Raw genomic sequence first — 27,817 nt, 5'->3', positions numbered from 1 at the left:
GGTATTCCCACTTTGTGTTGCTCAGTGATGTAAACTCCACATCTCTACAAGTTTAAACAGTGGGCAAATTTCCACAGGTGTTTTCCAGAGCAGATATTTTGGACTTTATTCACTTGAAAGAGATTTTGAGATGTGTCTGATCCATGTAATGTTGCAGTTCCTTGTTGATCCACTATTTAAGGCTGGACTCTTCCTAATGAATGAACCTTGGGAGTTCTGACACCGACCCAGAAGGACTGGAGCACTTTGTGCCCTTTTTCAGAGATGGGGCTGGCAGAGCCTCGTGGCCCCTCTGCCATCACCAGTCATGGCCTCCCCTTAACAATTTTGGGCAGAAATATGAAAATATTCAATGCCTGCAGTGGCAGATTCAGTTTGGGTGATGCCCAGAGAGTTGGCAGAGCCCAGGGATCGCTCCCACCCTGCACCTGCCTGGCTGTGAGGTGGGAAAGGCCTCTCAGGAGCGAGGTTTGGGAAAACCTCCCTCCCACCTAAGCCTTCCATGGAAAGCAGGCTTGCAGGGCTGGCTGGAGGGAGCTGGGAGCTCCTGGGGCTGTTGGTGCCAGTGGCAGGACAGGGAGCAATGGCCAGGAACTAAAACACAACAATTTCAGCCCAGCCTGAGGAAGAACTTCCTTCCCTGGAGGGGCAGAGCCCTGGAACAGCTGCCCAGGGAGGGGCTGGAGTCTCCCTCTCTGGAGACATCCCAAAGCCCCTGGGCAGCTCCTGTGGCACTGCTGCAGTGACCCTGCCTGGGCAGGGCAGGCCTGGGTGCTCTCCGAGGTCCCTCCCCACCCCAAACTTCTGGGATCTCATGGTAGCTCTGGAAAAATCCATCCCTCAGCTGCTCCTGAGCATTTGGGATGATCTGGGTAGTGCTGAGTCCCCTGGAGATCCCTGTCCCACACGGGATGGAAAAGCCACAGCCAGGGACAGCTCCCCACCCTGCCCTGCCACTCCAGGAGCTGCTGGCATCGTCTGGGGCTGCTGGCTCCTGTCACAGCAGTGTCCCCTGAGCCACCAGACAGCACACAGCACATCAGCCCGGCCCCTCTGGAAGGGGAAGAACAGAGCAGTGGAACAGGAGCCCAGCATTGTCCCTGCCAGGGCTGTGCCATGGGGCCCCTGTCCCACCCAGCGCCCTGGCCCTGCCCTGGGGACACTGCAGGGATGCTCAGGGGCAGTTGGGCCCTGGAATGTCAGCGGGGGGAGGCTCTCCCGAGGTGAGTGGGACCTGTGAGCCTCACCCTGCCAGGGGCTCCTGGGCAGAGGCTTGGAGCTAAAACAGAACCACGGCTTTCTGTGGAGGATTGGTTTTAGGAAGGGCTTGAGGGGGCTGTGGGTGCTCACTCTGAACACTCATCCCAGGGGAAGGGGAGGGATCCTGCAGCCTTGTGCAGGGGCTCTGGCAGCTCCCATCCCATCCCATTATCCCATCCCATTATCCCATCCCATCCCATCCCATCTCATCCCATCCCATCCCATCTCATCCCATCCCATCCCATCCCATCCCATCTCATCCCATCCCATCCCATCCCATCCCATCTCATCCCATCCCATCCCATCCCATCCCATCCCATCCCATTATCCCATCCCATCCCATCCCATCCCATCCCATCCCATCCCATCATCCCATCCCATTATCCCATCCCACAGGGCTGCACTGGCAGGAGGCAGAGCTGCTGCCCTGCAGAAGGGCAATGCCTCAGTCAGGGATTTGCGGCAGATTTTGGTCACCTTGGCTTAAGATTTTCCAGGCAGAGGCTGAAGAGATCCCCTGTTGAAGTGAGATGGACAATATTCCCTTCCTCTTGGGTTTCCTGGATGCCTTTTGGTCTCTGCCTGAAATGTCCTGATTGAATCATGGAATGGTTTGGGTGGGAAGGGACCTTAAATCCCACCCAGTGCCACCCCTGCCATGGCAGGGACACCTCCCACTGTCCCCAGTGCCCAGCCTGGCCTTGGGCCCTGCCAGGGATGCAGGGGCAGCCCCAGCTGCTCTGGGCACCCTGTGCCAGGGCCTGCCCACCCTGCCAGGGAACAATTCCTCATTGCCAATATTGAACCTGAATTTCCCCTGTCTCAGGTTTTTGCCCCTTGCTCCCTGTGCTGTCACTGCAGCCCCTGGTGAGCTCTGCCTGCCCCTCTCTCCCCTTCTTGGCCTGGGCTCGGTGGGGAACAGAAGGAGAAAAGGAATGAGAGAGAAGGGGAAGGCGGGGAAGAAGGGAAAGAGAAGGGGAAAGCAGGGAGGAGGTCGGGGAAAGAGGAAGGAAAGGAGTGAGGGGGTGAGGAGGGAGCCAGGATGTGCGGGCAGGGCCTTCCTCCTCCTGTCGGGACAGGTCGCGATAGACCCGAGAGCGCCTAAAAGCCCGGAGGAGGATGGAGGGAGGGAGGGCTCCGTGCGGCTCCCTGGGGCTCCCGGCAGGAGCCCCGCGGAGCAGATGGACGCCCCTCGCTGCAACCTTACCCGGCTGCGGGCCCGCGGGGCCCTGCCTGGGCCGGGGGAACATATGGGGAGCTCGGGGGGGCCGCAGGACGGCCGAGCTCAATCGCAGGTAGCCCGTGATGGGGGTTTTGGGGAGCACAGGCAGTGCCCGGCATGGCTCGGTGCCAGCCCCGGTGCCACCCCCGGTGCCACCCCCGGTGCCAGCCCCGGTGCCAGCCCCGCGTGTCCCCGCTCCCGGGGAGGATGCGCGGGCTCGGCCTGGCGGGCAGGGCCCGTTTGGGGCGGGGGAGATGCTGCCCTGGCTGTTTCGGCAGCGGCGTGGCCGGAGGGCCCCGCAGCAGAGCCGTGTCCCCGATGTCCCCCCCTGCCCGTCGGGGCTCCCCGGGGCCACCTGTTAGCGACAGGGCCAGGCCCCTCCGGGGGCGAGCCGGGCAGGCAGACGAGCAGGATTTACCAGCTTCTGACCACTGCCGACTTTTGCATCTGTCAGGGTGCTAATTATTGCCTTTAATAGAGACAAAGAACAGCTCCTAATGATGCTCCCTCTAATTCTCACCTGCTCCTGCCCTTCCTCCGCAGCAGCGCTCCCTCGCCGGAGCTCCGCTAATTGGGAAAGCTGCTCTGCTTATCGCGGCCTCCCCGCGGACGGGGGTGCGGGGGGGTCTGGCACCGCTGCCGGGGCTCCGGGAGCCGAACCGGCCCGAGGGGCTCCGGGAGCCGAACCGGCCCGAGGGGCTCCGGGAGCCGAACCGGCCCGAGGGGTTCCGGGAGCACCGAACCGGCCCGAGGGGCTGCGGGAGCCGAACCGGCCCGAGGGGCTCCGGGAGCCGAACCGGCCCGGGGGATGCGGGAGCCGAACCGGCCCGACGGGCTCGGTCCCCGACGGCCGCTCCCCACCGTGCCCGAGCAGCGCTGGGCTCGGCGGCCTCGGGCACCGCTGCCCCTGCCCGGCCCCGGGCGGCCCTGGCGGGCAGCGAGCCTGGCACAGGGCTCCCGTCCCGGGCACCGTCCCCAGGCGCTGGCGGACACCTGCCCGCTCCTTGTTCGGGCTTTCTCCCGCGCGGGGGGAGGCAGAGGCGGGGGGTTTGTGCCTCGAGAGCCGCAGGGCGGCACCGAACCCGCACCTGGGGCGGCCCCTAAGGCCGGGGACACCCCCGGACCAGGGGAAGGCACCTGGGCCACCAGCGCCGTGCTCGCCATGTGTCCCCTGGGCTGTGTCTGTGCCAGCGCCGTGCTGGCCAGGCTACGGGAGGGGGAATCTCCGCGGGGCTGGGGCATGGCCATCACCGCTGCCAGGGTCCGGGGTGCGGGACGGGCATGGCCATCACCGCTGCCAGGGTCCGGGGTGCGGGACGCTCCTCTGCACCTCTCCTGGAGGGGCTGGGCATGGCCATCACCGCTGTCGCGGTCCGGGGTGCCGGACGGGCATGGCCATCACCGCTGTCGCGGTCCGGGGTGCCGGACGCTCCTCCGCAGCCCCCGCCGCTCTCCTGGAGGGGCTGGCAAGGAAGGAAGGAGCCGGCCCAACCCCGCAGGAACGCCCGGAGCCGCCACAGCCCGCGGGGAGCGAGCACGGCTCGGCCACCCGGGACCGCTCGGTTTGCAGGAAAAACCCAAACCAAACAAGGAATCCCCTGGGTCCGGCCCCGCTCTCATTCCCCGCCGGTGTCTGCGCTCCCCAAACTCCCCCCGAGCAGTCAGGATGATGAATTATTGTGTATTTATGCGGGTGCAGCCCGAAATATTGAGATCAATGCGCTGCCGTTTGTGGTTCAGGAGAGATGGGAACCTCAGCCCGTCCCGAGCCCCCCGAGCTCCTTTTCCCCAGAAACCCCGGAGCCCTTTCCCCGGAATATCTCCCGCCCCAACACCTGCGTCCAGAACTGCCAAAATCTCCCCGGGCCACAGACATGAGCGGCTTCGGGAGGGGAAAAAATGAGGGGTTGTCCCCAAATAATTCACTTTTGCGTGGATTTTCGTTTGGTGGGTTTTTAGTTGAAGGTCAAATGCGCAGACGCCATCGCAGGGAGCGAACTCCCCAGCGCCAAGCTGGATGGTTCCTCTCCCCGAATTAATATTTAATTAATATTTCGCTTTTGCCAAGCGCTGCATTCGACAGACATAAATTTTCACGTTACCGACGCGGTACTGGTCGGTTCTTCCTCACCGCTCTGATTCTAAATGGAATAAATGAGGAAGGGAAAAAAAAAAAACCAACAAAAAAACCCCAAACCCAACCCTCGAACGGTTTCGATTCGCCGGCGAGGCAAACTGACAAAAAACTTCGCGAAAGTCAAGGATGCGCCTAAAATATTCCCATCCCTTCCCCGTCTGTCTCCGCCTCCCTGGAACAGCGAGGAAGAGAAAAAGGACATTTATTTTAAATGCTTTTCTTTTTTTAAATTTTTTTTATTTATTTAAAATCTCAACAGTGGATCGCTTTTTTTTTCTTTTTTTTTCTTTTTTTTCCTTTTTTTTTTTTTTTTGCAACCAAACAAGTAATAAATATTATTTAGCAACTTTTTTTTTCTTTTTCTTTTTTGTTTGTTTTTTTGGGTTTTTTTTACAAAAATAAACAGATGATAAAATCTCTGCAAGGGACAGCGATAAGAAAAGTTGTTATTTCAGAAACAAGCCCAAGTTCTCAGTATTGCAACACGGACAGCGTGAAAGTTCCTACACAGAAAGAGCATTAAAGAGTTCGAAGTTTGTTAAAGGTGGCAGGAACGTAAAAGAAAAAGAAACGGAAACAAACGTGTTATAGGCTTAAAAGTAAAACAACCCACCAAACCCCAAGAACCCAAACGAAGGAAATCAAGGCGAACCGACCCCTATTTCACTCATGAGGCTGACACAGAACAAGTGCACGGACGGAAAGCTCAGGCAGAGCGGACTCGCGTCGTTATCGGTCTATTTACAAAGCCCGCACCGGAGCGAGAACCGGCGCAGCCCCGGGGAGGGCAGGGCAGGACCCGGCGCTCCCGGAGCCCCCCGGGATGGGCAGTCCGGGGGATGCGAGCCGGGGGCGGCTCGGAAGGCTCCGCGTGTAGAAACGAGACCGGGAGAGGGGAGGGCAGGAGCGCAGGAAGGAATAAACGAGCCCAAGCCCCTCCGCAGTTTTGGTTCCTCCGGTAGCGCCGAGCCCCGGCTCCGCCGCCCTCCCCTCCTGCGGAGTCCTCGGCATCGTCGGAAAATTAAAACCACGGGAGGTGCGCGGGGTTTACCGTGCCGGGGGGGTTCCCCCGCGTTCGGGGAGCAGGGCAGAGCCCGGGCCGGCTCCATCCCCTCCCGCCGCCCCTCCGGCGGCCCCGGGAGCGGAGCGGGGCGGTCCCGCTGCCGCCGGGGGGGGAGCGTCTGTAGGTCCTGGAGGTGCCGGGGGCGCGGCGGGAGGGACTCATTTGGTGTCGGTGGCTAATCTGGGCAGGCTGGCCGTGCCCATGCCGGAGACGTGGTGGTGCGGCGGGGCCGACACCTGGCACATGCTGCAGGGGCACGGCATCCCCCCCCAGTGCTGGAAGCCGCTGCCCAGCGGGGCGGCGGCGGCGGCGGCGGCGGCCGAGGGCGACTTGAGGAGCCCGTGCGGGGGCCGGATGGAGCTGACGGCCGAGAGGCCGGAGCCGGGCAGGGAGGCGCTGGAGACGGCGGCGGGGGGCAGGATGGGGTGGTGCACGGGGTGCGAGGCCGGGTGGCCCGGGTGGCCGGGCAGCGGCGCCGAGTGCGCGCCCATGCCGCCGGGGCAGGCGGCGGGGTGGAAGCCGGCGTGGTGGCCGCCGTAGATCTCGCTGACCAGGCGCTTCATCTCCTCCAGGGAGTTGGTGAGCATGAGGATGTAGTTGCGCGCCAGGAGGAGCGTGGCGATCTTGGAGAGCTTGCGCACCGACGGGCCGTGCGCGTAGGGCATCACCTCCCGCAGCCCGTCCATGGCGATGTTCAGGTCGTGCATCCGCTTGCGCTCCCGGCTGTTGATCTTCAGCCGCAGCTGCTGCAGCTCCGGCTCCGTCATCTGCTTCTTGTCCTTCTTGGAGGAGGAGGAGGAGGACGACGACGAGGACGACGAGGAGGACTTGAAGCCCAGCTTGTCCACCACCACCACCCCCGCAGCGCTCATGGCGCTGCGCAGCTCGGCGCTCAGCTCCGGCGGGGAGTCGCTCTGCGTGGAGCTGGACACGGTGCCGCCCGTGAAGCCCCCGCCGCTGCCTTTATTCCTGGCCGTGAGGAAGAGGTCATCGGGCTCCGGGGAGGACGGGCGGCTGGAAACCAGGCTGGCGTCCGAGTCCATGGCCCGGCGGGCGGGGCGGCGGCGCGCACCGGGCAGCCTGCGGGGAGGGGAGGGGAGAGAGCCCCGCGTCAGCGCCCGCCGCGGCTCGCCGGGGCCCCGCGCCCGCCCCGTCGGCGACCCCGCTCCGCCGAACCGGGACCGGCCCCGCTGCCCGCCCTCCCCTGGCCGGGGGCGGCTCCCGTCCCGTCCCGTCCCGTCCCGTCCCGTCCCGTCCCGTCCCGTCCCTCCCCTGGCTCCGGGGCTGGGGTCCGCGCGGGGCCGCGGGCGCGGGGGGCACTCACGGGCGCACTCACCGTGGCGAGCGGCGCGCCGGGACGGGCGAGCACGGCAGCAGCAGCGCGCACCTTGCGGCGGAGCCGCGGCCGCTTTATAGCCGCGCCGGGGAGGAACGATGTCACCGGGCGGGAGGGAGGGGGGCTGCGCCAATCCGCGGCGGCGGCGGGGGCACGGCTGATGTCACCGGGGCCGCTCCGGCTCGGTGGGGCGGGGGGCGCCGGCCCGAGCGGCGCGGGGAGCCCGGCGGGGGGGGGCGCGGCGGGGGGGAGGGACTTTTGTCAGATCCATAATAAAACGCAACAATGACAGCGCCGGGAACAGCTGTTGGGGGGGCGGGACGGGACGGGGACGCGGACGGGACCAAGCAGCCCCCGGCACGTCGGTGTTCCCCGGTGCCCGGCCCGTCCGCCGGCACGCACCGGGCAGCGCTCGCTTCCCCCGCCCGGTGCCCGCTCCTGCCCCGAGCCCGGGCGTAATTCCCCCGTCAAGTGGTGCAAAGGGAGGCGGAGAAAAGCGGGATTTCGGCCTCTCCGTTCCCCACGAGCGAATCGCCCCGAGCATCCCCCCGGCTCCGGCCCCGCAGAGACCTAGAGAAGTTCTTGGAGCGGCCGCTTAAATCTGCCCCAAAAAAGCCTTCAGCGAGAAGGGAGCGGGAGAGGGGAGAGAAAGAGAGAAAGAAAGAGTAAAAGACGTTAACAAACGAACAAAAAATGACCTTCGGAAATGCCTCCCGCCTTCCTGCGCCGCTCGCCCGGCTCCCGGCGAGTCCCCTCGCCCCGGCAGCTCCGCGCAACAGGGTCGGAGCTTCCTCGCACTGGGGTAAATCCCCCGGCCGCCCCCTCCCCGCCGGCTCCCCCGGCCCCTTTGCCTTTGTTGTATTATTTTTACACCCGTGTGTTTCCCAGCTGGCCCGGCAAGCCTCAACCATCCGTTAAATATGTATTTAAAACGTTAAGAAGTGAAGCGTGGAAATGTGTTTGCCAACGGTTGCGGGGATGATCCGTAACAGGTCAATTAGGAAAATCTGTCCCCGCGACAGCCGGGCCCGCCGCCCGGCGTGTGTCCCGCTGCCGCCCGGCCCGGCCACCGGGGGCGCGGGGCGGCCAGGGGGGACCCCCGGGGATGGGGGGGCTGGGGCTGAGCCCCGGAGGTGCGGGGCGGGACGGGACGGGAGCTGCACAAAGTTTGGTTTGTTTCGTGGGGAGCGGCAGCCGCAGCCGGGCGCTGCCTTCGCCTGGCGGCTCCGAGAAAACCGAGCGACAACGAGCACAACGAATTCAGCCCCGGAGCCGCCCCCGGCCCCCGGCAGGGCCCGGCCGGCGGAGGGGGAACGGGCCCCGGCCGGGCCGGGAGGGGCGGCAGGCGGGGGCATCGCCCCCAGGGCAGCGAGGAAACGCCGCAGCGCTCGTCTGCCGTCCGCCAGGGCTCTGCAGTTTTCCTTCCTAGAGGCTGGGACCTTCCCTTCTCCATGAAGAAGCTGTCAGACGGATGGGGGTCCCGGATTCCCCGTGGGTCCGCCAGGCTCTGCCCCGGGAGCGGCGGAGCTGCAGCAGCGAGCAGGGCCCTGCAGCCCCCCCGGCCCCGGCAGGAACATCCCGGGAGCCCCCGGGGGCTGGAGAGGGGCCCTGGAGCTGAGCTGGGGTTCACCTGCCCGAGGGGACAGCGGGGAACGGCGGGGAACAGCCTCCGGCCATGGCCTGGTCAGCGGGATGGACAGAGGGAGGGACAGCGGGATGGACAGAGGGATGGACAGAGGGCAAGGATGGAGAGAGGGATGGAGAGAGGGATGGACAGAGGGATGGACAGAGGGCAAGGATGGAGAGAGGGATGGAGAGAGGGATGGACAGAGGGATGGACAGAGGGAGGAACAGCGGGATGGACAGAGGGAGGGACAGAGAGATGGACAGAGGGGATGGACAGCAGGATGGACAGAGGGATGGACAGAGGGAGGGACAGCGGGATGGACAGAGAGCAGGGATGGACAGAGGGGATGGACAGAGGGCAGGGATGGACAGCAGGATGGACAGAGGGGATGGACAGAGGGGATGGACAGAGGGATGGACAGAGGGCAGGGATGGACAGCAGGATGGACAGAGGGGATGGACAGAGGGGATGGACAGAGGGCAGGGATGGACAGAGGGCGGGCATGGACAGAGGGCGGGCATGGACAGAGGGGATGGACAGAGGGCAGGGATGGACAGCAGGATGGACAGAGGGGATGGACAGAGGGGATGGACAGAGGGGATGGACAGAGGGATGGACAGAGGGCAGGGATGGACAGAGGGGATGGACAGAGGGATGGACAGAGGGCAGGGATGGACAGAGGGCGGGCATGGACAGAGGGGATGGACAGAGGGCAGGGATGGACAGAGGGGATGGACAGCAGGATGGACAGAGGGGATGGACAGAGGGATGGACAGAGGGCAGGGATGGACAGAGGGATGGACAGAGGGCAGGGATGGACAGAGGGCGGGCATGGACAGAGGGCGGGGGTGCCGGGGGGCAGCCGGAGCTCGGGGCCGCTGCGTCCTGAAGCCGTTCTGGCATCACCCTGGGGGCTCGGGAGGGAGAAATGAGCAGCGGGCTGGATCCTTTTCCTTTTCCTTCCTTTTTCCTTCCCCCTCCCCTTCCCTTTCCTCTTTTCCTTCCCCTTCCTTTTCTCCTTTTCCTTTCTCTTTTCTCCTTTTCCTTTATCTTTTCTCCTTTTCCTTTATCTTTTCTCCTTTTCCTTCCCCCACCTTTTCCCCGTTTCTTTTCTTCTTCCTTTTCTCCTCTTTTCCGTTTTTTCTTGTTTCTTTCTCTTTTTATCCTCGTTTCTTTTTCTTTTTTTTTCCTCTCCCCCCTGCAGAGAGGAAACCCCTCTCCGAGTGCGCAGCAGAAATCTCGGGATCTGAGTCCCTAAGGGAGCAATGTCCTTGGTGACCACTGTCCATCCGTCTGGACAAGAGCTCTGTCCCGCCCGCAGCCCGCGGGGCCGGGATCGGGATCGGGACCGGGATCGGGATCGGGAGCGGGATCGGGACCGGGATCGGGATAGGGACAGGGATCGGGATCGGGATCGGGATCGGGAGCGGGATCGGGATCGGGAGCGGGATCGGGACCGGGATCGGGATCGGGATCGGGATCGGGATCGGGATCGGGATCGGGATCGGGACCGGGATCGGGATAGGGACAGGGATCGGGATCCGGATCGGGATCGGGATCAGGACCGGGATCGGGACCGGGACAGCCCGGTGCAGCGGGGTGCGAGGAAGAGGGGACGGTCCCTGCCGTGAGATGACAAATGAAGTGTCGCACCTCCCCCTCCCCGGAGCCGGGAAGGCTCCGCGCCGCAGCCGCCCCTCGCTGGCGCATCCCGGGAAGCGGCCCCGGAGGGTTCCCAGAGGAGCCCTTCACCCGAACTTGATTTTGACACTAAAATGTGGAGCAGAGCCCATTTGCCGCGCTATGAATATGTATTATTTTTTTTTTTTTAATAGCGTCTGTAGACAACTAAGGCATGAATGAAGGCAATCAGGGAACATGATGAAGTGATAACTTAATAAAAACCAGACTACCGCTCTCGTGCTGGAAATCGCTTGGAATGTCACGCGGTTATTCCTGGATGGGGTTCGCTGCCCGAGGGATGCCCCGGCCCCGCTGGAGCCGCCCGCTCCGGCCGGGAGGAACCCGAGGCACCCGAGGGACCGAGGCCGGGCTGCGGCCGCAGCTCCCGCAGCTGAACGCGGCTGGGGCTCTGCTCGGGAAGTCAGCGCTGTCTGCCGCCCATCTGGGCTCCAGGCTGGGCTGCGCGGCTCCAGAGCCTCGGGAAGCTCCCAGTTCAGGCCGGGATCTCCAGGGATCCTGCCCTGGGCTCGCCGCCGCCGCACCCCAAGCGCCTCCGGAGCGCGGAGCTCGGCACCTGCCAGCGAGGAGAGGAGCTCAGGGAGCTCTGCCCGCTGCTCAGGGGGGTGAGGGCGCAGTCATGGAGAGAGGAACGCCAGCAGTCAGGTTTGGCCCCTTCTCCTCGGGTTTTTTTTCCTTTTTTCTTTGCATTAATTTCCTCCTGGCTGCGTCTCAATCAGGTACAGATGTATTTTGCTGTTCGGACTTCCAGGTGGAGCCCAGCCCTGGTGCAGCTCCAGCTGCCCAATTAACACATTTGATACCTGCGGGCTCCGAGAGGGAAACTCGAGTTCTCCGAGCGGGGCCGGCGCTGTTCCTCCCCCGGGGCTCTCCCCTTTTCCAGCGCTGGGTTTGTTTGTGTTCACACTTGCTCCGTGGAAGTGCTGGAGACACACGCGCCTTGCCAAAATCTCAGCATGCCTTCCCATTCAATCAGAGACGGGAAAAGCTTCTCATCTTCACAGGAGTCACCCAGAGGGAAGCCTCAGAAATACCAGAGCTGATGTCTGTGATTTCTGCAGGATTAAAAACATGCGGGAAATTGGCCATCTCCTGGTCTCATTCAGCAGGAAAAAAAAAAAACCCTTTTTATTTATAAACTTTTGACACTCAAGAGCCTGCTGTCAGCGAGAACACAATAATTAAATTGCTATTAAAAAGGCAGGCCGGATCCCGGGTCTGGTGTCAGTCAGGCTCCTCAGGTCCCTCCCAGGCAGGGCCATCCCTGGAACCGGCCTCACACCCCCGGACTGCCGGGAACGTTTGGGATTGTTCACCTGCACAGGAGAAGCTTTGGGCTGAGCTCAGGGTGGCCTTGCAGGGCCTGCAGGAGCCCCAGGAAAGCTGGAGAGAGACAATTTCCAGGGGATGCAGGGACAGCACCCAGGGAATGGCTGCCAGTGCCAGAGGACAGGGCTGGGTGGGATCTTGGGAATTGGGAATTGTTCCCTGGCAGGGTGGGCAGGGCTGGCATGGAATTCCCAGAGCAGTGGCAGCCATTCCCTGGGTGCTGTCCCTGCAGGCCTTGTCCCCAGTCCCTCTGCAGCTCTCCTGGAGCCCCTGCAGGCCCTGCCAGGGGCTCTGAGCTCTCCCTGGAGCTGCTCCTCTCCAGGTGAGCACCCCCAGCTCTCCCAGCCTGGTTCCAGAGGGGCTCCAGCTCTTGGGCACCACAGCATCCTCTGGACCCGTCCTGTGTCTTTCTTCCCATGAAATGCAGCTTGAGTTTCCAGTTCTCATTTAAGTTTCCTGACCAACGTTTTCAGAACCCTTTGTCACACTTTGCCACTTATCTGTGTCACTCTTACACTCTCCTTCTTTTCCACTTCCCATGGCTTGAGTTTGGCTGGGAGCTCCTTAAAAATGAGCCAGCCCTGGCGAGGCTTTAGTGCTGAGAGAGCCCAAAGCCATGGATGTGTTTTGTGCCCTGCAAACACTCACTGGAAATCAGTTTTCCTCAAGTTATCCCTTTCTCCTGTCCCTACCCTGTGCTCATAAGGAAAACTCCTCAAAATTCCTGATGCTCCAGGTGAATACCCCTGTCTGACCAAGCCCTGAGGGTTTGGTTGCTGTGGAAATGATTCCTCAGGCAGAGGGGTTGGTGCCTCCAGGGAGGGTTTGATGTGGAGGCAACAAGGGTTGGGCTCATGGGGAAACACTCCCTGGCCCAGGGCTTTTCACTGCCGGTGTTATGGGAGGTCCTTGGGCTGGAGAAGTTGGAATTGCAGAATATCCTGAGCTGGAGGGACCCCCAGGGATCCCCCAGTGCCAGCCCTGCCCTGCCCAGAGCCCAGCAAGCCCAGCCTGGGCATCCCTGGCAGCGCTGGCCAAAGGCTCCTGGAGCTGTGGCAGCCTCGGGGCCGTGCCCATTCCCTGGGCAGCCTGGGCAGTGCCAGCACCCTCTGGGCAAGAACCTTGCCCTGCTCTGCAGCCTGAGCTGGCCTGGCCCAGCCCCAGGCGCTCCCTGGTGCTGTCCCTGTCCCAGAGCAGAGCTCGGAGCTGTCCCTGCGCTGCCCCTCGGGAGGAGCTGCAGCCCCGGGGAGCTCTGAGCTCAGGCTGCTCCAGCCTGGGCTGCCCAGGGCACCTCGGGGGGCCCCTCCTGACCCTTCCCCAGCCTCGTGTCCCTCCTCTGGACACTGTCCAACAGCTTCTGATCTTTCATTGACACAGCCAGCACTGTCCCAGCACTGGGGGTGAGGCTGCCCCAGCCCGGAGCAGAGTGGGACAATCCCTCCCACCAGGTTGTCTCTGCCTTGTTCATTAATATGAAAAAAGCCCCTCCCCAGAAGGCTGGAAAGCCCAGTCCCTGTCAGAGATTTCCCGAGGTTTCTCCTCGGCGTTCTGGCAGTTTTGGGGGGCCGGAGCCCGGCGGGGCTGGCACTGCCGGGGAGCAGCAGAGGGCGGCGCTGGCAGTGAGCAAACCCCAGCCCGCACGGGAGGACACCAGAACCCGCCGGCCGCGGTGTCAAAGGTTGCGGCAGTGTCCCCCCCGCCCTCGGGGTGCCTTTGTTCGGCACGGTGGCCCCAGCAGATGGCCCAAAACCCGCACCCCGGCCGGCAAAGAGGGACCACATGTGACGAACCGTGGATGTCTCATTAGCACACGGGGCGGGGGGGCTGGGGAGGGGAGCAAGGATGAGAAAAAAAAAGATAAAAAGAATACACAAGGACATTTACATATTTACATTGTTTCTCCCTCATTTCCAATTCTCCTTTCGCTGGAGTGGCAGTGGGCTCGCTTTTCTCCTTCTGTTTGTGTGTTTACTTGTGCTAAATAGATTATGATAATCAGGCACATAAATGCATGCAACTGTTATTATGGCATTTTAATCACAGAGGTTTTCACTGGAAGCCTTCATTAGAATTCTCATAATCTCACTTGTTAGTGTAACAAACAGTAATAAATGCCAAGGAACTGGGATTAAGTCAGAGACATTCAGACATTAAAGGAGGAATATGGAAATGTTGTCAAATCTCCGCATTATTTATTGAAATGTCACACAAACAGTTCAGGTCTTTCAATATCTCTCTCATTAGAAGGAGAGGCTGTGCGGCCACCTGAAGGCAGCAATTACATTTTTAGGGAGTGCTGGAGCCATATGGCCCTCCTCGACTCTTCCCAACTTTCCCGGGCTGGTTTTAATCCATCGGCTCCGGTTCCTCAGCCCCACCCCGGAGCTGATTTTGGGGAAGGGGGAGGTTGCTCGGGGGGGGCTGGGTGTGCCATGGGAAGGTACCCAGAGCAGCTGGGGCTGCCCCTGCATCCCTGGCAGAGCCCAAGGCCAGGCTGGGCACTGGGGACAGTGGGAGGTGTCCCTGCCATGGCTGGGGTGGCACTGGGTGGGATTTGGGGTCCCTCCCTCCCAAACCCCGCCGGAATTCCCCGGTTCCATGAAGGCGCTGTCTGGCTTTCCTGTGGCTCTGGGATCGTTGCAGGGCGGTGCCCGCCGCACCCCCGGCCGGCCCTGGGGGCTCCTCCAGCGGAGCCAGGATTGTCCCGCTGCTCCTTCCAGCCCCTGGCAGGGCAGGGATCTGCCCCCAGCGCTGCTCCTGCGCCTGGCCGTGAGGAGGAGGAGGAGGAAGAGCGGGGATGGGGCTCGGCTTTGCCACCGCCTTTTCAGCCGTAACCCCGCGGCGCAGCCCTGGCAGAGCTGCGGGAACGGGCAGGGCTGGGCTGGGCCGGGCTGGGCTGGGCTGGGCTGTGCTGGGCCGGGCTGTGCTGGGCTCTCCGGGGCCAGGTTGGGCTGGGCCGGGCTGGGCTGTGCTGTGTTGGGCTGTGCTGGGCCGGGCCGGGCTGGGCTGGGCTGGGCTGTGTTCCCGAACCGGGCCGGGCCGGGCTGGGCTGGGCTGGGCTGGGCTGTGTTCCCGAACCGGGCCGGGCTGGGCTGTGCTGGGCTCTCCGGGGCCAGGTTGGGCTGGGCCGGGCTGGGCCTGGATGGGCTGTGCTGGGCCGGGCTGGGCTGCCGGAACCGGGCCGGGCTCCCCGGGCCGGGCACTGCCAGCAGCGGAGCGCAGGCACCGGCGCCGCCGCTCTTTCCGTGCGGCTCAGCAATGCCGGCCCAGCCGGGCCCAGCCCGCTCATGAACGCTCATGAACGCTCATAAATGCTCATGAATGCTCATGAATGCTCATGAATATTCCCCCAGCCCTCCCCGGGCCGTGGGGAGGGGGCTCGGGCCTGGCCCCCCACGGGAAGCGCTGGGGTTTCCACGGAGGTTTGGATCCCCCCTCCTTCTCCTTTGGTGTTTTTTAATAGGAACCAGAAGGAAAGTTGAATATAAAACCCAGGCAGGCTCAGCTGGGCTTTCCCATTTCCCACGTTTGGCTTGGGGTGGGGTGGCCTCGGGGCCCTCGCAGGTGTGGGACAGGGAACAGGTGAATTTCCCTCTTTTTCTGCCTTCAACCATGCAGCGGGAGTTAAGTTCTGCAGGAAGAGGTGAAACCATCCTATAGCAAATCTGGGTGCCCCAAGGGAAGTTTAGTCAAACCTATCCTGGAAGGGAAGTTTGATTTCCCTTTCTAGAGAAAAGACCCAATTTAGAGGAGGCACCAGATCGTGCTTTATCAAATAAAATCCCAAAGCAGCTCCTGTGCAAGCAGGAACTGCCCTTGGTGTGTGTGTGTGAGGGAGGCAGATCCACGTGGCACAAGGAAACAGCAAAACCCGAGGCACTCTGCAGGGAGAGGTGCAGTGGAAATGCTGCACACAGCAGGATTCCAAAGCTGGATCCACACCCAGCAGGATCCAAACCCAGCAGGATTCCAAAGCTGGATCCAAAGCCAGAAGAATCCAAACCCAGCAGGATCCACACCCAGCAGGATTTCCAGGCTGGATCCAAACCCAGCAGGATTCTCAGGCTGGTTTCAAACCCAGCAGGATCCACACCCAGCAGGATCCACACCCAGCAGGATCCAAACCCAGCAGGATCCCCAGGCTGTATTCACACCCAGCAGGATCTGAACCCATCAGGATTCCCAGGCTGGATCCAAAGCCAGCAGGATCCACACCCAGCAGGATTTCAAAGCTGCATCCACACCCAGCAGGATCCAAACCCAGCAGGATTCCAAAGCTGGATCCAAAGCCAGAAGAATCCAAACCCAGCAGGATTCCCAAACTGGATCCAAAGCCAGAAGAATTCACACCCAGCAGGATCCAAACCCAGCAGGATCCACACCCAGCAGGATTTCCAGGCTGGATCCAAACCCAGCAGGATTCTCAGGCTGGTTTCAAACCCAGCAGGATCCACACCCAGCAGGATTCAAACCCAGCAGGATTCAAACCCAGCAGGATCCACACCCAGCAGGATCCAAACCCAGCAGGATCCCCAGGCTGTATTCACACCCATCAGGATTCCCAGGCTGGATCCACACCCAGCAGGATCCACACCCAGCAGGATTCTCAGGCTGGTTTCAAACCCAGCAGGATCCACACCCAGCAGACAGACAAGGGCTGGCTCACATCCCAAGTTTGGAGCCCCGGGATCTGCAGCTCCGTGCTCTCTGCCTCCCTCCCTCCCTCCCCGAAGCTCCAGCAGGGGTTGATGTCCCGGGAGCTGCTCTGGCACCGCTTCACCCCACGCCTCCCCCTCCATCTGAGGGCCAGCATTCCTGCTGGCCCGGGAGTTTTTTAGGATTTTTCCAGGCTGTCCCTCTCCCCCCACGCCGTGCTGAGATCTGTTTGTGCCAGCAGCCTCTGTGGTGTGCCCCAGCTCGGAGCCAGAGGAGGGGTCTGTGCTGGAGTGCCCCCAGCTCCCACCTGTAGGAATGTGCGTCAGACAAAACTCTCCTTCGTCCTTTTAAAAAGGAAATAAGCCCAGAAGTTCCTCTCTTCGATTAGGTGAAAAAGGCATCCCACAGGACTTGGGGGATTTCACCTCAAATTTAGGGACAGCCAATTGCACAGGAGCCAAAAAGTCTCAACTGGGCAATTTACTAGAAAAAGAACAAAGGAACCAATGGCTTTGGTGAGGTGTTTTACCAAAACCAAAAAAAGCTTCTTGCACCTAAATCAATTTTTCTCTATAAAAAGTCTGTTATTTTGTCTTTTATTAAAACCTTTTTGCTTCCAACACTGCAACAGAAGCCATCCTGCTGATTTTATGCCTCCAAAGGTAGCTAAGCTATCTTAGGTGCGGAATAAACCTCCAAGGGCTTACAAGACCTGGCTCAAAAAGGCTCCTGTTTCTCCCACCAGATTCCCCAAGGATCCTCCCGAGCTGAGGAGCTCCAGAGGGGCCCTTGGCAGGGGTTTTATGTGCCTGATGTGAGGGAAAAAATGGGGGAGAGATTCCTCCCTTTTGGTGGGGCTCTGGCAGAGTTTTGATCTTTCAGGACATGCTGGATTTATTACTCTGGGTTCCCTGTGCTGTTTCCCCTGTGAGGGTCAGCTGGAGCTGCTCTCCTGGCCAGAGCATCCCTGACTCCTCCCCACGTGTGCCTGGGATTTAAGGCACATCTGGAACAGCTGGAAGGAAATGGAAATGCCTGGAATAGCGAGGCTGCTTTTAAATCCCACAGGGAGCCTCCTGCTGGCACTGGCTGTGAGCGAGCTCCTGGGGCTGCCCCTGAGCTGAGCAGCCTCCAGAGCCACCCCAGAGGGGCTGCAGGGGCTCCCTGCCCCTCGGGGTCTCTGCTGCTCTCAGTGACCCCGGGATGTGTCACAGTCTCTGTTCCCAGCCTGGCAGTCAAAGAAGCAGTCAGAGCTCATCAGTTCTGGGTCTCAAGGTTGTTCATTGTTCCTTATCTATAAAATTCTTTCTCCTGTCCAGCTGAGGTCCGCTCAGCAAGACAGTCCAGGCACTCTGCCCCTGGGGCAGTGTTATAACTTTATACTAAAAACTGCATGTACAATATTTACAATTCCTTCCCAATACCTATCCTCTACGTTAGACAGTGAGCTTCTACTCTAAACCAATCCAAAAGTGCCACCATCACAGCAGAAGATGGAGGCCAAGAAGAAGGAGAAAGGCTGGACATGCCCAGATTCCTCCATCTTGCCCCCTGAAGCCCCATTCTAAAAACCCCAAAAATCTATTTTTCACCCCGTGATAAGTTCACTATCATTCTACTTAAACTCTCGTGGCTGCAGATCTTCATCTAAGGTTGGTAACTTGCTCCATGGGTCACAATCAAACCCACAGGCATTCTGGGCTCTGTGCCAGGGTCTCTGAGCTCCCTGGCAGGGTTCTTGGCTGCTCAGGACAGACAGAGGGATGTCCTGGGTCCTGACACTTGCCACAACCTCAGCATGGCCAGAGCTCTGCCCCTTGTGGCCACCTCAGTGTCGGGAGCCTGGCACAGAGCTGGGGGATGGAGCAGGGAAACCAGGAGGGCTTGGGAGGAGTCACAGGAGAGGCTCGGGCTGAGGGACTTGTGAGGGGGAAGTTTGGGAAGGAATTGGAATCATCAGAGAATCCCAGCCTGGGTTGGGTTGGGAGGGACCTCAGAGCCCACCCAGAGCCACCCCAGCCATGGCAGGGACACCTCCCACTGTCCCCAGTGCCCAGCCTGGCCTTGGGCACTGCCAGGGATGCAGGGGCAGCCCCAGCTGCTCTGGGCACCCTGTGCCAGGGCCAGGAAATGCAATTCCTGGAGAGGGAAGGGGAAGGAGCAGTGGTTGCAGCACCAGGAGCGAGCACAGGGTGAGGAGGAGGCACATGGGTGTCAGGAGAAAGAAGGGCCAGAAAGGAGAAAAACTGCCAAGAATTGCTTTGGGTTTTTGGGAAATCCCAAAGAAGGTGGAAAAGCTGCTGTTGCCTAAAAAAGGAAGACAATTCCCAAACCCACGTAAGCTGCTCTCCAGGCCTGTGCTCAGCTGGCCCTGGGCTCTTTCTCCAGCAGCACTGACACAACCAGAGCACACAGCCTCGAGCTGCACCAAGGGAAATCCAGGCTGGAGAGCAGGGAAAAGGTTTTTCCAGCAAGGGTGAGAAAGTTCTGGAATGGCTGCCCGGGGAGGTGGTGGAGTCCCCATGCCTGGGTGTGTTGAACAAAGCCTGGATGTGGCACTGGGTGCCAGGGTTGAGTTGAGGGGCTGGGGCTGGGCTGGACTCGATGGCCTTGAAGGTCTCTCCCAACCCTGGGATTCTGTGAGTTCTGTAAATTCTGTGAACTATGTGAATTCTGTGATTCTCCCCTCCTGGGCTGCAATTCCCTGTCTGTGCCTCGTTCCCAGGGCACATCCATCTGCAGGTGTGAGAGCAGGTGTGATGCCTCAGGTTTGGCTTTTCTATTTTTCACATTCTGTGCTGCTTTAGTGTGTGGGTCTGGGTTCACATTCTGGGATGCTGAGCTCTGTGCCCAGAGCAGGGAGACAAAACAATTCCTGCTCCAGCTGGGCACCAAGGACAAATGACCCAAATCTCAGCCCCAAGAGCACAAACCCCGTGGGCTGGAGAGAGAAAAACAAGCAGGGTGGGACTGCAGGGGCTAAAGCTGGAATGGGACAATGAACTGCAAGGTGCAAATGGAGCAGAACTGATCCCAGGGACAGAGCCCGTGCCCGGCCGTGCATTTTGGGGCCATTTTGGTTCATCTTGGGTGCAGCCCTGGCTGGGCTCTGGTGCTGCCCAAGGTGCATCCATGGAGGAGATGCTTTGAATCAATCCCTGCTTTATTCTGTGGCTCTGCCCAGCCTCTGCTCTGGCTCAGCCTCACAGGGCATCCCCAGTGCCCCGGGCCAGGTGAGCCCATCAGGTCCCAGTGACCGATCCCAGCCAGTCCCAGCTCGGCAGTCACCGATCCCAGCAGGTCCCGTTTCCCCCGCCCCGAGCCCTGGGAGTCTCCAGCGCCCCGCGTGTGGACCCGGGCCGGATCCAGGTGGCAATGGGACCAAAGGAGGCGCTGCCATCTCCTCCCTCCTGCCCGGGCCCCCGGCCCAGAGCCCCGCAGGTCCCTGCGCCGGCGGCCGGGAGGGAGCGGCGCAGGAATCATCCCCACCTCCGAGCAGAACCCGAAAATTGAAAGTAGCATCCATTGAGCTCCTCCGAGCACTTTCAAAGGACTTGTAAGGCTGCGGTGGCCATTGTGCTGCGGGTAATTCTGTGTCACAACTAATTAGCGCCTAATAGCCGTGCTGGGGACAAAGTCCCCGCTTGACAAGAGAAGTCTCTTTGGGCTCGCATTCAGGCCTAATCTGACCCTGAATAGCGGAGATTACATGAGGTAATACAGCAGTTATTTCTACCTGCTGTAGTTCATAAGCTCCATCTCCAGCTGAGGCAGAGCCCCCCTCCCCCTGTACAAAGATTATTTGTCATTAAAATGCTCAGGAGCTTTTTTTTTCTTTTTTTTTTCTTTTTTTTTTTTTCCTTTTTTTTTCTTTTTTAAAATCTGGATGTTGCCTCCACTTTCAGAAAGGTTTTTGAAGGAAGATTAGCAGGATTAGGAAAGGTTCACATATGTTCAGCTTCACTATTGGTATTCAAGACATCACAACTTCAGCACCACCCAGGAAGGCCAAGAAAACCGGGAACAGAGAGGGAGAGGCAGGAAAAAAGAGGGAAAGGCGAGAGCTCTCCAGCAGTGAGAACAGCCGAGCCAGCCCCGGGCTGCAGGAATCCTTCATTCCAGAAAAACCGGGTTTGGGAAGGCTGAGCCAGAGCAGAGGCTGGGCAGAGCCACAGAATAAAGCAGGGATTGATTCAAAGCATCTCCTCCATGGATGCACCTTGGGCAGCACCAGAGCCCAGCCAGGGCTGCACCCAAGATGAACCAAAATGGCCCCAAAATGCACGGCCGGGCACGGGCTCTGTCCCTGGGATCAGTTCTGCTCCATTTGCACCTTGCAGTTCATTGTCCCATTCCAGCTTTAGCCCCTGCAGTCCCACCCTGCTTGTTTTTCTCTCTCCAGCCCACGGGGTTTGTGCTCTGGGGCTGAGATTTGGATCATTTGTCCTTGGTGCCCAGCTGGAGCAGGAATTGTTTTGTCTCCCTGCTCTGTGCACAGAGCTCAGCATCCCAGAATGTGAACCCAGACCCACACACTAAAGCAGCACAGAACCTGAAATCACAGGCACAGCAGTGTCCCCGTGCCAGCACAAACATCCTGGTGTCCCCAGGGATCCCAGTACCAGGGACTGCAGCCAGGTGTGAGCCTGGAGCCCTTGGGAGCTGGGAAAGGCACATGGAGAGAGCTGGATCTGCACCTCCTGCTGCCACCAGGGATGGGGGATCAGCTCTGGGCCCCCAGTGCCACCAGCAGCCCCGAGGCCGTGCCCTGCTCGCTGTCCTGTGGCAAACGGGCCGTGCCCAGCCCTGCCAGGCACCTGCAGGCTGAACCCAGGGGAAATCCCATTCCCACCTGGCCAGTCCCAGCACGGCTGCTTCCCACCTCTGGGAATGGCCCTGAGCAAGGGAGAAGCACATCCCATCCCATTATCCCATCCCATCCCATCCCATCCCATTATCCCATTATCCCATCCCTGGGGTTTGGGTGCCCTGGTGGCACCTGAGGAGCTGGAGCAGCTCCTGGAGCTGCCTGGCCGTGCCCGTGGGGTCCCTGCTCCAGTGTGGAGCAGCTCAAGGCAGGAGCTGTGACCACACCTGGGGGCTGGGTCCAGTTCTGGTCCTGCAGGAGAGCCCTGGAGGGGCTGGAGCGTGTCCAGGGCAGGGAACGGAGCTGGGCAGGGGCTGGAGAATCCCTGAGGGAGCTGGGCAGGGGCTGCAGAATCCCTGAGGGAGCTGGGCAGGGGCTGGGGCTGGAGAAAAGGAGGCTCAGGGGCCCTTGTGGCTCTGCACAAGTCCCTGCCAGGAGGGCACAGCCGGGGGGGTCAGGGATGGAGGGACAGGAGCCAGGGAATGGCTGCCAGTGCCAGAGGGCAGGGCTGGATGGGATCTTGGCCATGAGGAATTGTTCCCTGGCAGGGTGGGCAGGCCCTGGCACAGGGTGCCCAGAGCAGCTGGGGCTGCCCCTGCATCCCTGGCAGTGCCCAAGGCCAGGTTGGACACTGGATTTTGGAGCACCTGGGACAGTGGGAGGTGTCCCTGCCCATGAAATGAGCTCTAAGGTCCCTCCCAGCCCAGCCCATTCTGGGGTTCTGTGGTTCCAACCCTCACTTTTGTGCTGATCCCCCCAAAAGACAAGGACCTGGGCCCTGCCAGGGCTCACACAGGGGCTCTGCTCCCCAGGATGAGGAAATCTTTTCCACTGGAGTCCAGCCCGGGTCCCTGTGCCCTGCCCCAAAGCTCCTGGCTGCAGTGGGACCCAGCACCCTCCCGGCAGGAAGGGAGAGCTCCTTCCCCTGGCTCCTGCCCCTCTCCAGCCCGGGGCTGCTCCTGCAGGGCCCTCGGTGCTCGTTGCAGCTGGGAGACAAATTCGAGCAGGCAGAGACATGAAAACCAAAATTCCAGCTTTTATTACCCTTCCCTTGCTGCAGAGCACCTCCTTCCCAAAGTATTCCTGTGGGTTTCAAAGCCAAATGAAACCTCTTGAAAGGGAGAGGAACAAACAGCGCTGTAATTTGTTAATTTTTCCCCAGTAAATGAGTTAAAGTCAGCACCTTTGATGTAAACATGTGATAATGTGAGATTATTATTTTTCCTTAGGTATCATTTTCAAAATATCCAAACCTCAGTTTTAATGAGGAGCAAAGCTTTAATGTTTCTGGAAAGAGAGAAAACGTGGTTTAAATTTTTTAAAAACAATTTTTTTAAATTTAATTTAATTTAATTTAATCTTATTTTATTTTATTTTATTTTATATATTTTTTAAATTTTATTTTTAAATTTTTATTTTATATTTGTTTATTTTATTTTATTTTATTTTATTTTATTTTATTTTATATCTAGAAAGTTATAATCCATGTTCCCCTTTTTTAGCAGTTGGAGCCCAGCTGAGCAGGATTTGCCCTCAGCCCCAGTGAGGGGATCAGGCCCCCTCTGTTCTGCCAACAAACTGGTCCCATTTAAACCCAAGCCCAAATTAAGGCTGGGATCAGGGGCTGGCCCTGTCAGGGGGCTGAGCCAGGCCTGGGGCCAGTGTCTCTTCTGAATTTATGAGCCCCAAACCCCTGCCCTCCCCAGGTCCTCCTGTCCCTGTCCCTGTCCCCAAACCCCTGCCCTCTCCAGGTCCCCCTGTCCCTGTCCCTGGCTCACTCCAGCTCTGAGTCAAAGCCATTTACGGATCCCTCTGCCCTTTCTGGGTACTCGCACACCCTCTGAGCAGAGAGAATGCAGTGAGAGGAGCAGAGAAGTGTCAGAGCCCAGGACATTGCTCTGGGTGCCCTGGGTGGCTCCAGCCCCTGCCAGGGGGCTCAGAGACCTTGGCACGGAGTCACAAACACCTGTGCCTTTGATTTTAACCCATGGAAACAATTACCAACTTTATGTGAAGATTTACAAGCCACAAGAGTTTAAGTGGAATGATAGTTAGTTTGTCACAAGGTAGAAAAGTAGAATTTTGGGTTTTTAGAATGGGGGTTCGGAAGCCAAGATGGAGGGATTTGGGTTTACCTTGTCCTTCTACTTTCTTTTTCTTGTCCTCCATCTTCTGCTGTGATGGTGGCACTTTTGGATTAGTTTAGAAGAGAAATTCAGTGTTTAACATAGGTGATAGGTATTGGAAAATTATTGTGAATAAAGTACACGTAGTTCTTAGTATAAAAGCCAACACCGCCTCTGGGGCGGTCAGTGTGCCTCAACCCAACCTGCTGGACAGATCTCAGCGGGGCAGAAAAAGAATGTATTAGATTAAAGAAAATAAACAGCCTTGGAAACCAGAGCTGAAGAATCCTGGCTCCTTCTTCGATCCCGGGGCTGGGAAAAAGAGACTTTCCAGCACCTCAGGGTCATCTCAACCACAGAAACCCTGAGAAAGAAGAGAAAACAACTCTTACCTCTGCTTGCTGCCCCTTTTGTTTTGTAGAATGTGTTAGAAGATGATTTACCTAAAAGAATTTAGTAATTAAATTCTACTGAGAATTGTTTTGTTTCCTTAGCCAATCACTCAAAGCTGTGTCCTGACTGTGGGCACGCAGTTTTTCGGTAGTTAGCAGTAAGTATTCTTTAATATTCTTTATTATAGTACTCTTTATTTTATAGTATAGTATTCTTTCTTTTATAGTATAGTATTCTTTATTTTACTATAGTATTCTTTAATATTCTTTATAGTAGAAATACAGGAAGTATAATGTAATATAATATAGATTTAATAAAGTGAGTGTTCAACATTCCAAAGCCCTAGAATCAAACACCAATCACTTCCCAGGTGTTGGGGGTCCTCATTCCTGTACTTTGTCACCCTTGGGGAAGGGCTGTGTGACCTCCAGAGACTGCAGAGTGAACCCTGTGAGATTTCCTCGTGCCTTACACCGAGGTGCTGTGCCCTGACTGTCAGCACACACTCACGAGCTTTTCAGCAGTTAGTGGTAAGTATTCTTTAATATTCTTTATTACAGTACTCTTTGTTTTATAGTATAGTATTCTTTATTTTATAGTATAGTATTCTTTATTTTACTATAGTATTCTTTAATATTCTTTATAGCATAAACAGAGTGTAGTATAATGTAATATAATATAGATTTAACAAAGCAAGTATTCAACATTCCAAAGCCTTAGAATCGAACACCAATCACTTCCCAGGAGTTGGGGGTCCTCATTCCTGTACTTTGTCACCCTTGGGGAAGGGCTGTGCCGCCTCCAGGGAGCTGCAGAGTGAACCCTGTGAGATTTCCTCGTGCCTTACACCGAGGTGCAGCTCAGCTGGGGCTCCCCCAGCTCTCCTGGGCTGTGGGGGCTGAAAACCCCCCAGGGCTTGGGGGCTGTGGGGTTTAAACCCTAAAATTCACCTCTGGCCAGGGGCTGGAGGGACTCCCCAGCTCCCAGCCCCTCTTGGGGGGCCCAAACTGAGTGTGGAGGTCAAGTGTGCCCTGTCCGTGTCCCCAGCCCTGTCCCAGCCCCTCTCGGGTGCCTGGGGCTGGCTCAGCCCCCATCAGCAGGTACTAAACACGTCCAGGGTGCAGCAAGAATTCGTGGATCCACCCTCAAAGGTTTGGCTGATTTATTTTTGCTATAAACCCATTTCTTTGGAGTGATCCGGAATTGATTTCAGGCTCGTTCCTGCTTCCCCCCCATTTGGTTGTAATTTGGGATGTCAAGGAAATGGTGCTGAAAGCAGAGGATGGGCGGCTCTGAAAAGGGATTGTCTGTCCCATCTGGGCAGAAGATGCTGCAGGGGGGATGAGGGAGAGGAGAAATTTGGGCAGGATGTGCTTGCAGGGCAGGAGTGGCTTCCCAGGGAAAGGGAAATAAAAGAGAATTCTGAACTGCACTGAACCATCCCAGGGCAAGTCAGGAGCACCCCTGGGCAGGGAGGGGAAAGCAGGCACAGGGAAGGTTCAGGATCTGCTGGGCTCTGGTTTAGAATCAAACAAGGCCTTTTCTGAGGACCCAAAGGGAAAAACCAGATCCCTTCAGCACCTCTGCAAGAAAGTAAAGTGGGAAATAGGAAAAGACTTGGTGAATTTCAGTCTTTTTCATCTGCACTGACTCCAAATGAGAGGACCCTGCTCAGTGGTGCCAGTGGCAGGACAAGCAGCAATGGCCAGGAACTAAAACACAACAATTCCAGCCCAGCCTGAGGAAGAACTTCCTTCCCTGGAGGGGCAGAGCCCTGGAACAGCTGCCCAGGGAGGGGCTGGAGTCTCCCTCTCTGGAGACATCCCAAACCCCCTGGGCAGCTCCTGTGGCACTGCTGCAGTGACCCTGCCTGGGCAGGGCAGGCCTGGGTGCTCTCCGAGGTCTCCCCCAGCCCCAGCCATGATTTAACTCTGTGATTTCTGAGCCTTGGGACAAACTCCCGGTGTCATTTTCTGCAGCTCAGGTGAAAGAGTTGTAATTGATGCAGAGACAATACAAAGCAACACACTCCATTTTCAGAAGGCTTCAAGCTGTTTTTACTCTAGCATGGATGCTTTTTGTACATCCTTACAAAGCTCAGAAGTTTACACTTTACTCATTGGTCACAAAGTGCTCTTTGGAACAGGCAGCTGCAGGTTTCTCTTATTTCTCCTTCTTTCTTTCTTGGTTTCTGTGTCAGTGACCTTGGTAGGAAATTCTTTCAGGGGTGAACATGGATCCTGTGATCAAACTTCTCTCTCCTCACAGAAGTCCCTGTGAAACCTCTTCCACAAAGAGTGACAGACACTTCAGCCTGTGTCCCGTGTGCATTTTGGACACTCTGTGCAGCTGGGGCAGCTTTGTCACCCGAGTTTGTCACACCTGGGAGCTCCCCTGCCCTCTGCAGTGGCTCCTAAAACAGGGGCATTTATTGCAAGCAGGACACTACGAGACGAAAATTCAAGGAAATGGTAATATTTGCTTTCAAGGAAATGGTAATATTTGCTTACAGCAGCTTGAGGAGCCACCTGGGAGGCTCAGGTGGGGCTCGCCTGGTGTGGTGTAGGGTCCCCAGGATGAGGTGAGAGATGAGAATTGACTCCAAGTTCTCAGAAGGCTGATATATTATATTATATTATATTATATTATATTATATTATATTATATTATATTATATTATATTATATTATATTATATTATATTATATTATATTATATTATATTATATTATATTATATTATATTATATTATATTATATTATATTATATTATATTATCTATCATATCATAATACTATACTAAAACTATACTAAAGAAATAGAAAGGAGACATCAGAAGGCTTAACAAGAATGAATAATAAAAACTTGTGACTGACCAGAGAGTGTGACACAGCTGGACGGGGATTGGTCATTAATTAACAACAATTCACATGGAACCAATCAAAGATGCCCCTGCCACATTCCAAAGCCACAAAGCACAGGGAGAAGCAAGCAGATAATTGTTGTTCACGTTTCTTTTCTGAGGCTTCTCAGCTGCTCAGGAGAAAAAATCCTGGCGAAGGGATTTTCCAGAAAATATCCTGGTGACACTCAGCTGGCAGCTCCTGAGCCCAGCAGCTCCAGGTCCTGTCAGGGGTGTCACAAGGGTGTCCCCCACATCTCCCACCCCAAGGGCAGCCCCCAGGATGATCCCATCGTTCTCCTTTGGGCTGAGAAGCTCTTTCTGCTCCCCTCCAGCCCACGGTGTTTGGGGACATCTGGGGACAGATGGGACACGATGTGGCGGGGTGCAAACACAGCTGAAGGACTCCCTGTTTGCAGGTTCTCATTCACCTGTGTCTTGGTCTGAAAAGCCAGGTGCCTGTAAGGAGGGCAGGACCCTCCCCTGAAATGGGAAATGCAAACCCCCTCCCTCGGAATTATTATAATTTTGAAATTAAGGGGCTCTCAGGCAATGATATGGGAATAGGAATGACAGTTCTTTATTAGGAAAAATAAAATAAAAATGCCGTTCTTTATCAGGAAAAATAAAATAAAACACAAACCAACCCTGCCAGAGTGAGACCATGCCCTGTCCCCTGTGTGTCAGGGGGTGGCACAGCCCCATCCCATGGGGGCTCAGCCCTCCTGCAGTGCCAGCTGTGGCTCTGCTGGAGCAGGGATCCTGCACAAGGGGGGAGTTTTCCTCTGCAGCTCCAGGGCTGCTGCAGATGGGCCTGGGCTCCCTCTGGCCATGCAGGGCAGCAGAAGCTGCTCCTCTGGCAATGCACTGGGCAAAGGCTGCTGGGCTGTCCCAGCACCTCAGATTGGATCCAGGTAGGAATGCTTGGCTCCTCCCCTGGGCAATGCAGCATCTCCCCATGGGATGATGGGATTGGATCAGCCCTGCAGGGACACTGAAGAGAATTAATATCTTAAGAGAAGACATTAATAATTAACAAGGGGGGAGTTTTCCTCTGCAGCTCCAGGGCTGCTGGTCCCTTGAGCCCAAACCCTTGTGGGAGCATTGCTGGCACTGTCAGCACCAATTCCTCTGCCTTCCCTTTCCCATCTTGCCAGCCTTACAGGAAAAAGCTGGATGGGTTTCCCAGAAAAATCTGTTCC

General features: G+C 57.9%; 1 protein-coding gene and 1 long non-coding RNA gene across 4 annotated transcripts; one reads left to right on the top strand and one right to left on the bottom strand.

Annotated features, from left to right (window-relative positions):
• Window positions 1–4,834: 4,834 nt before the first annotated feature.
• Window positions 4,835–7,733, bottom strand: LOC139591450 (oligodendrocyte transcription factor 2). 2 transcript variants are annotated; one of them, XM_071430004.1, is made up of 2 exons: window positions 7,717–7,733; window positions 4,835–6,762 (listed from the first exon to the last, which is right to left on the bottom strand). In XM_071430004.1, exon 2 carries the CDS (start codon window positions 6,723–6,725, stop codon window positions 5,841–5,843), a length of 885 nt encoding a protein of 294 aa, XP_071286105.1. In that variant the 5' UTR covers window positions 6,726–6,762; window positions 7,717–7,733; the 3' UTR covers window positions 4,835–5,840. The 2 variants fall into 2 exon arrangements, with proteins under 2 accessions (XP_071286105.1, XP_071286104.1); XM_071430003.1 differs by lacking the exon at window positions 7,717–7,733 and adding an exon at window positions 7,019–7,125.
• Window positions 7,335–11,549, top strand: LOC139591451 (uncharacterized). Of its 2 annotated transcripts, XR_011679646.1 has the most exons (3): window positions 7,335–7,820; window positions 7,907–10,991; window positions 11,098–11,549. It is a non-coding gene; the product is annotated as an uncharacterized lncRNA (long non-coding RNA). The 2 variants fall into 2 exon arrangements; XR_011679645.1 differs by having other exon boundaries at window positions 7,335–10,991.
• Window positions 11,550–27,817: the final 16,268 nt, after the last annotated feature.

Source organism: Agelaius tricolor, unplaced genomic scaffold (assembly GCF_023055355.1).
Source record: "Agelaius tricolor isolate 1412-34295 unplaced genomic scaffold, bAgeTri1.0.p SCAF_7, whole genome shotgun sequence".
NCBI lineage: Eukaryota > Metazoa > Chordata > Aves > Passeriformes > Icteridae > Agelaius > Agelaius tricolor.
Note: the sequence above shows the minus strand (reverse complement) of the source record. Positions and strands in the feature narration are given on the sequence as shown.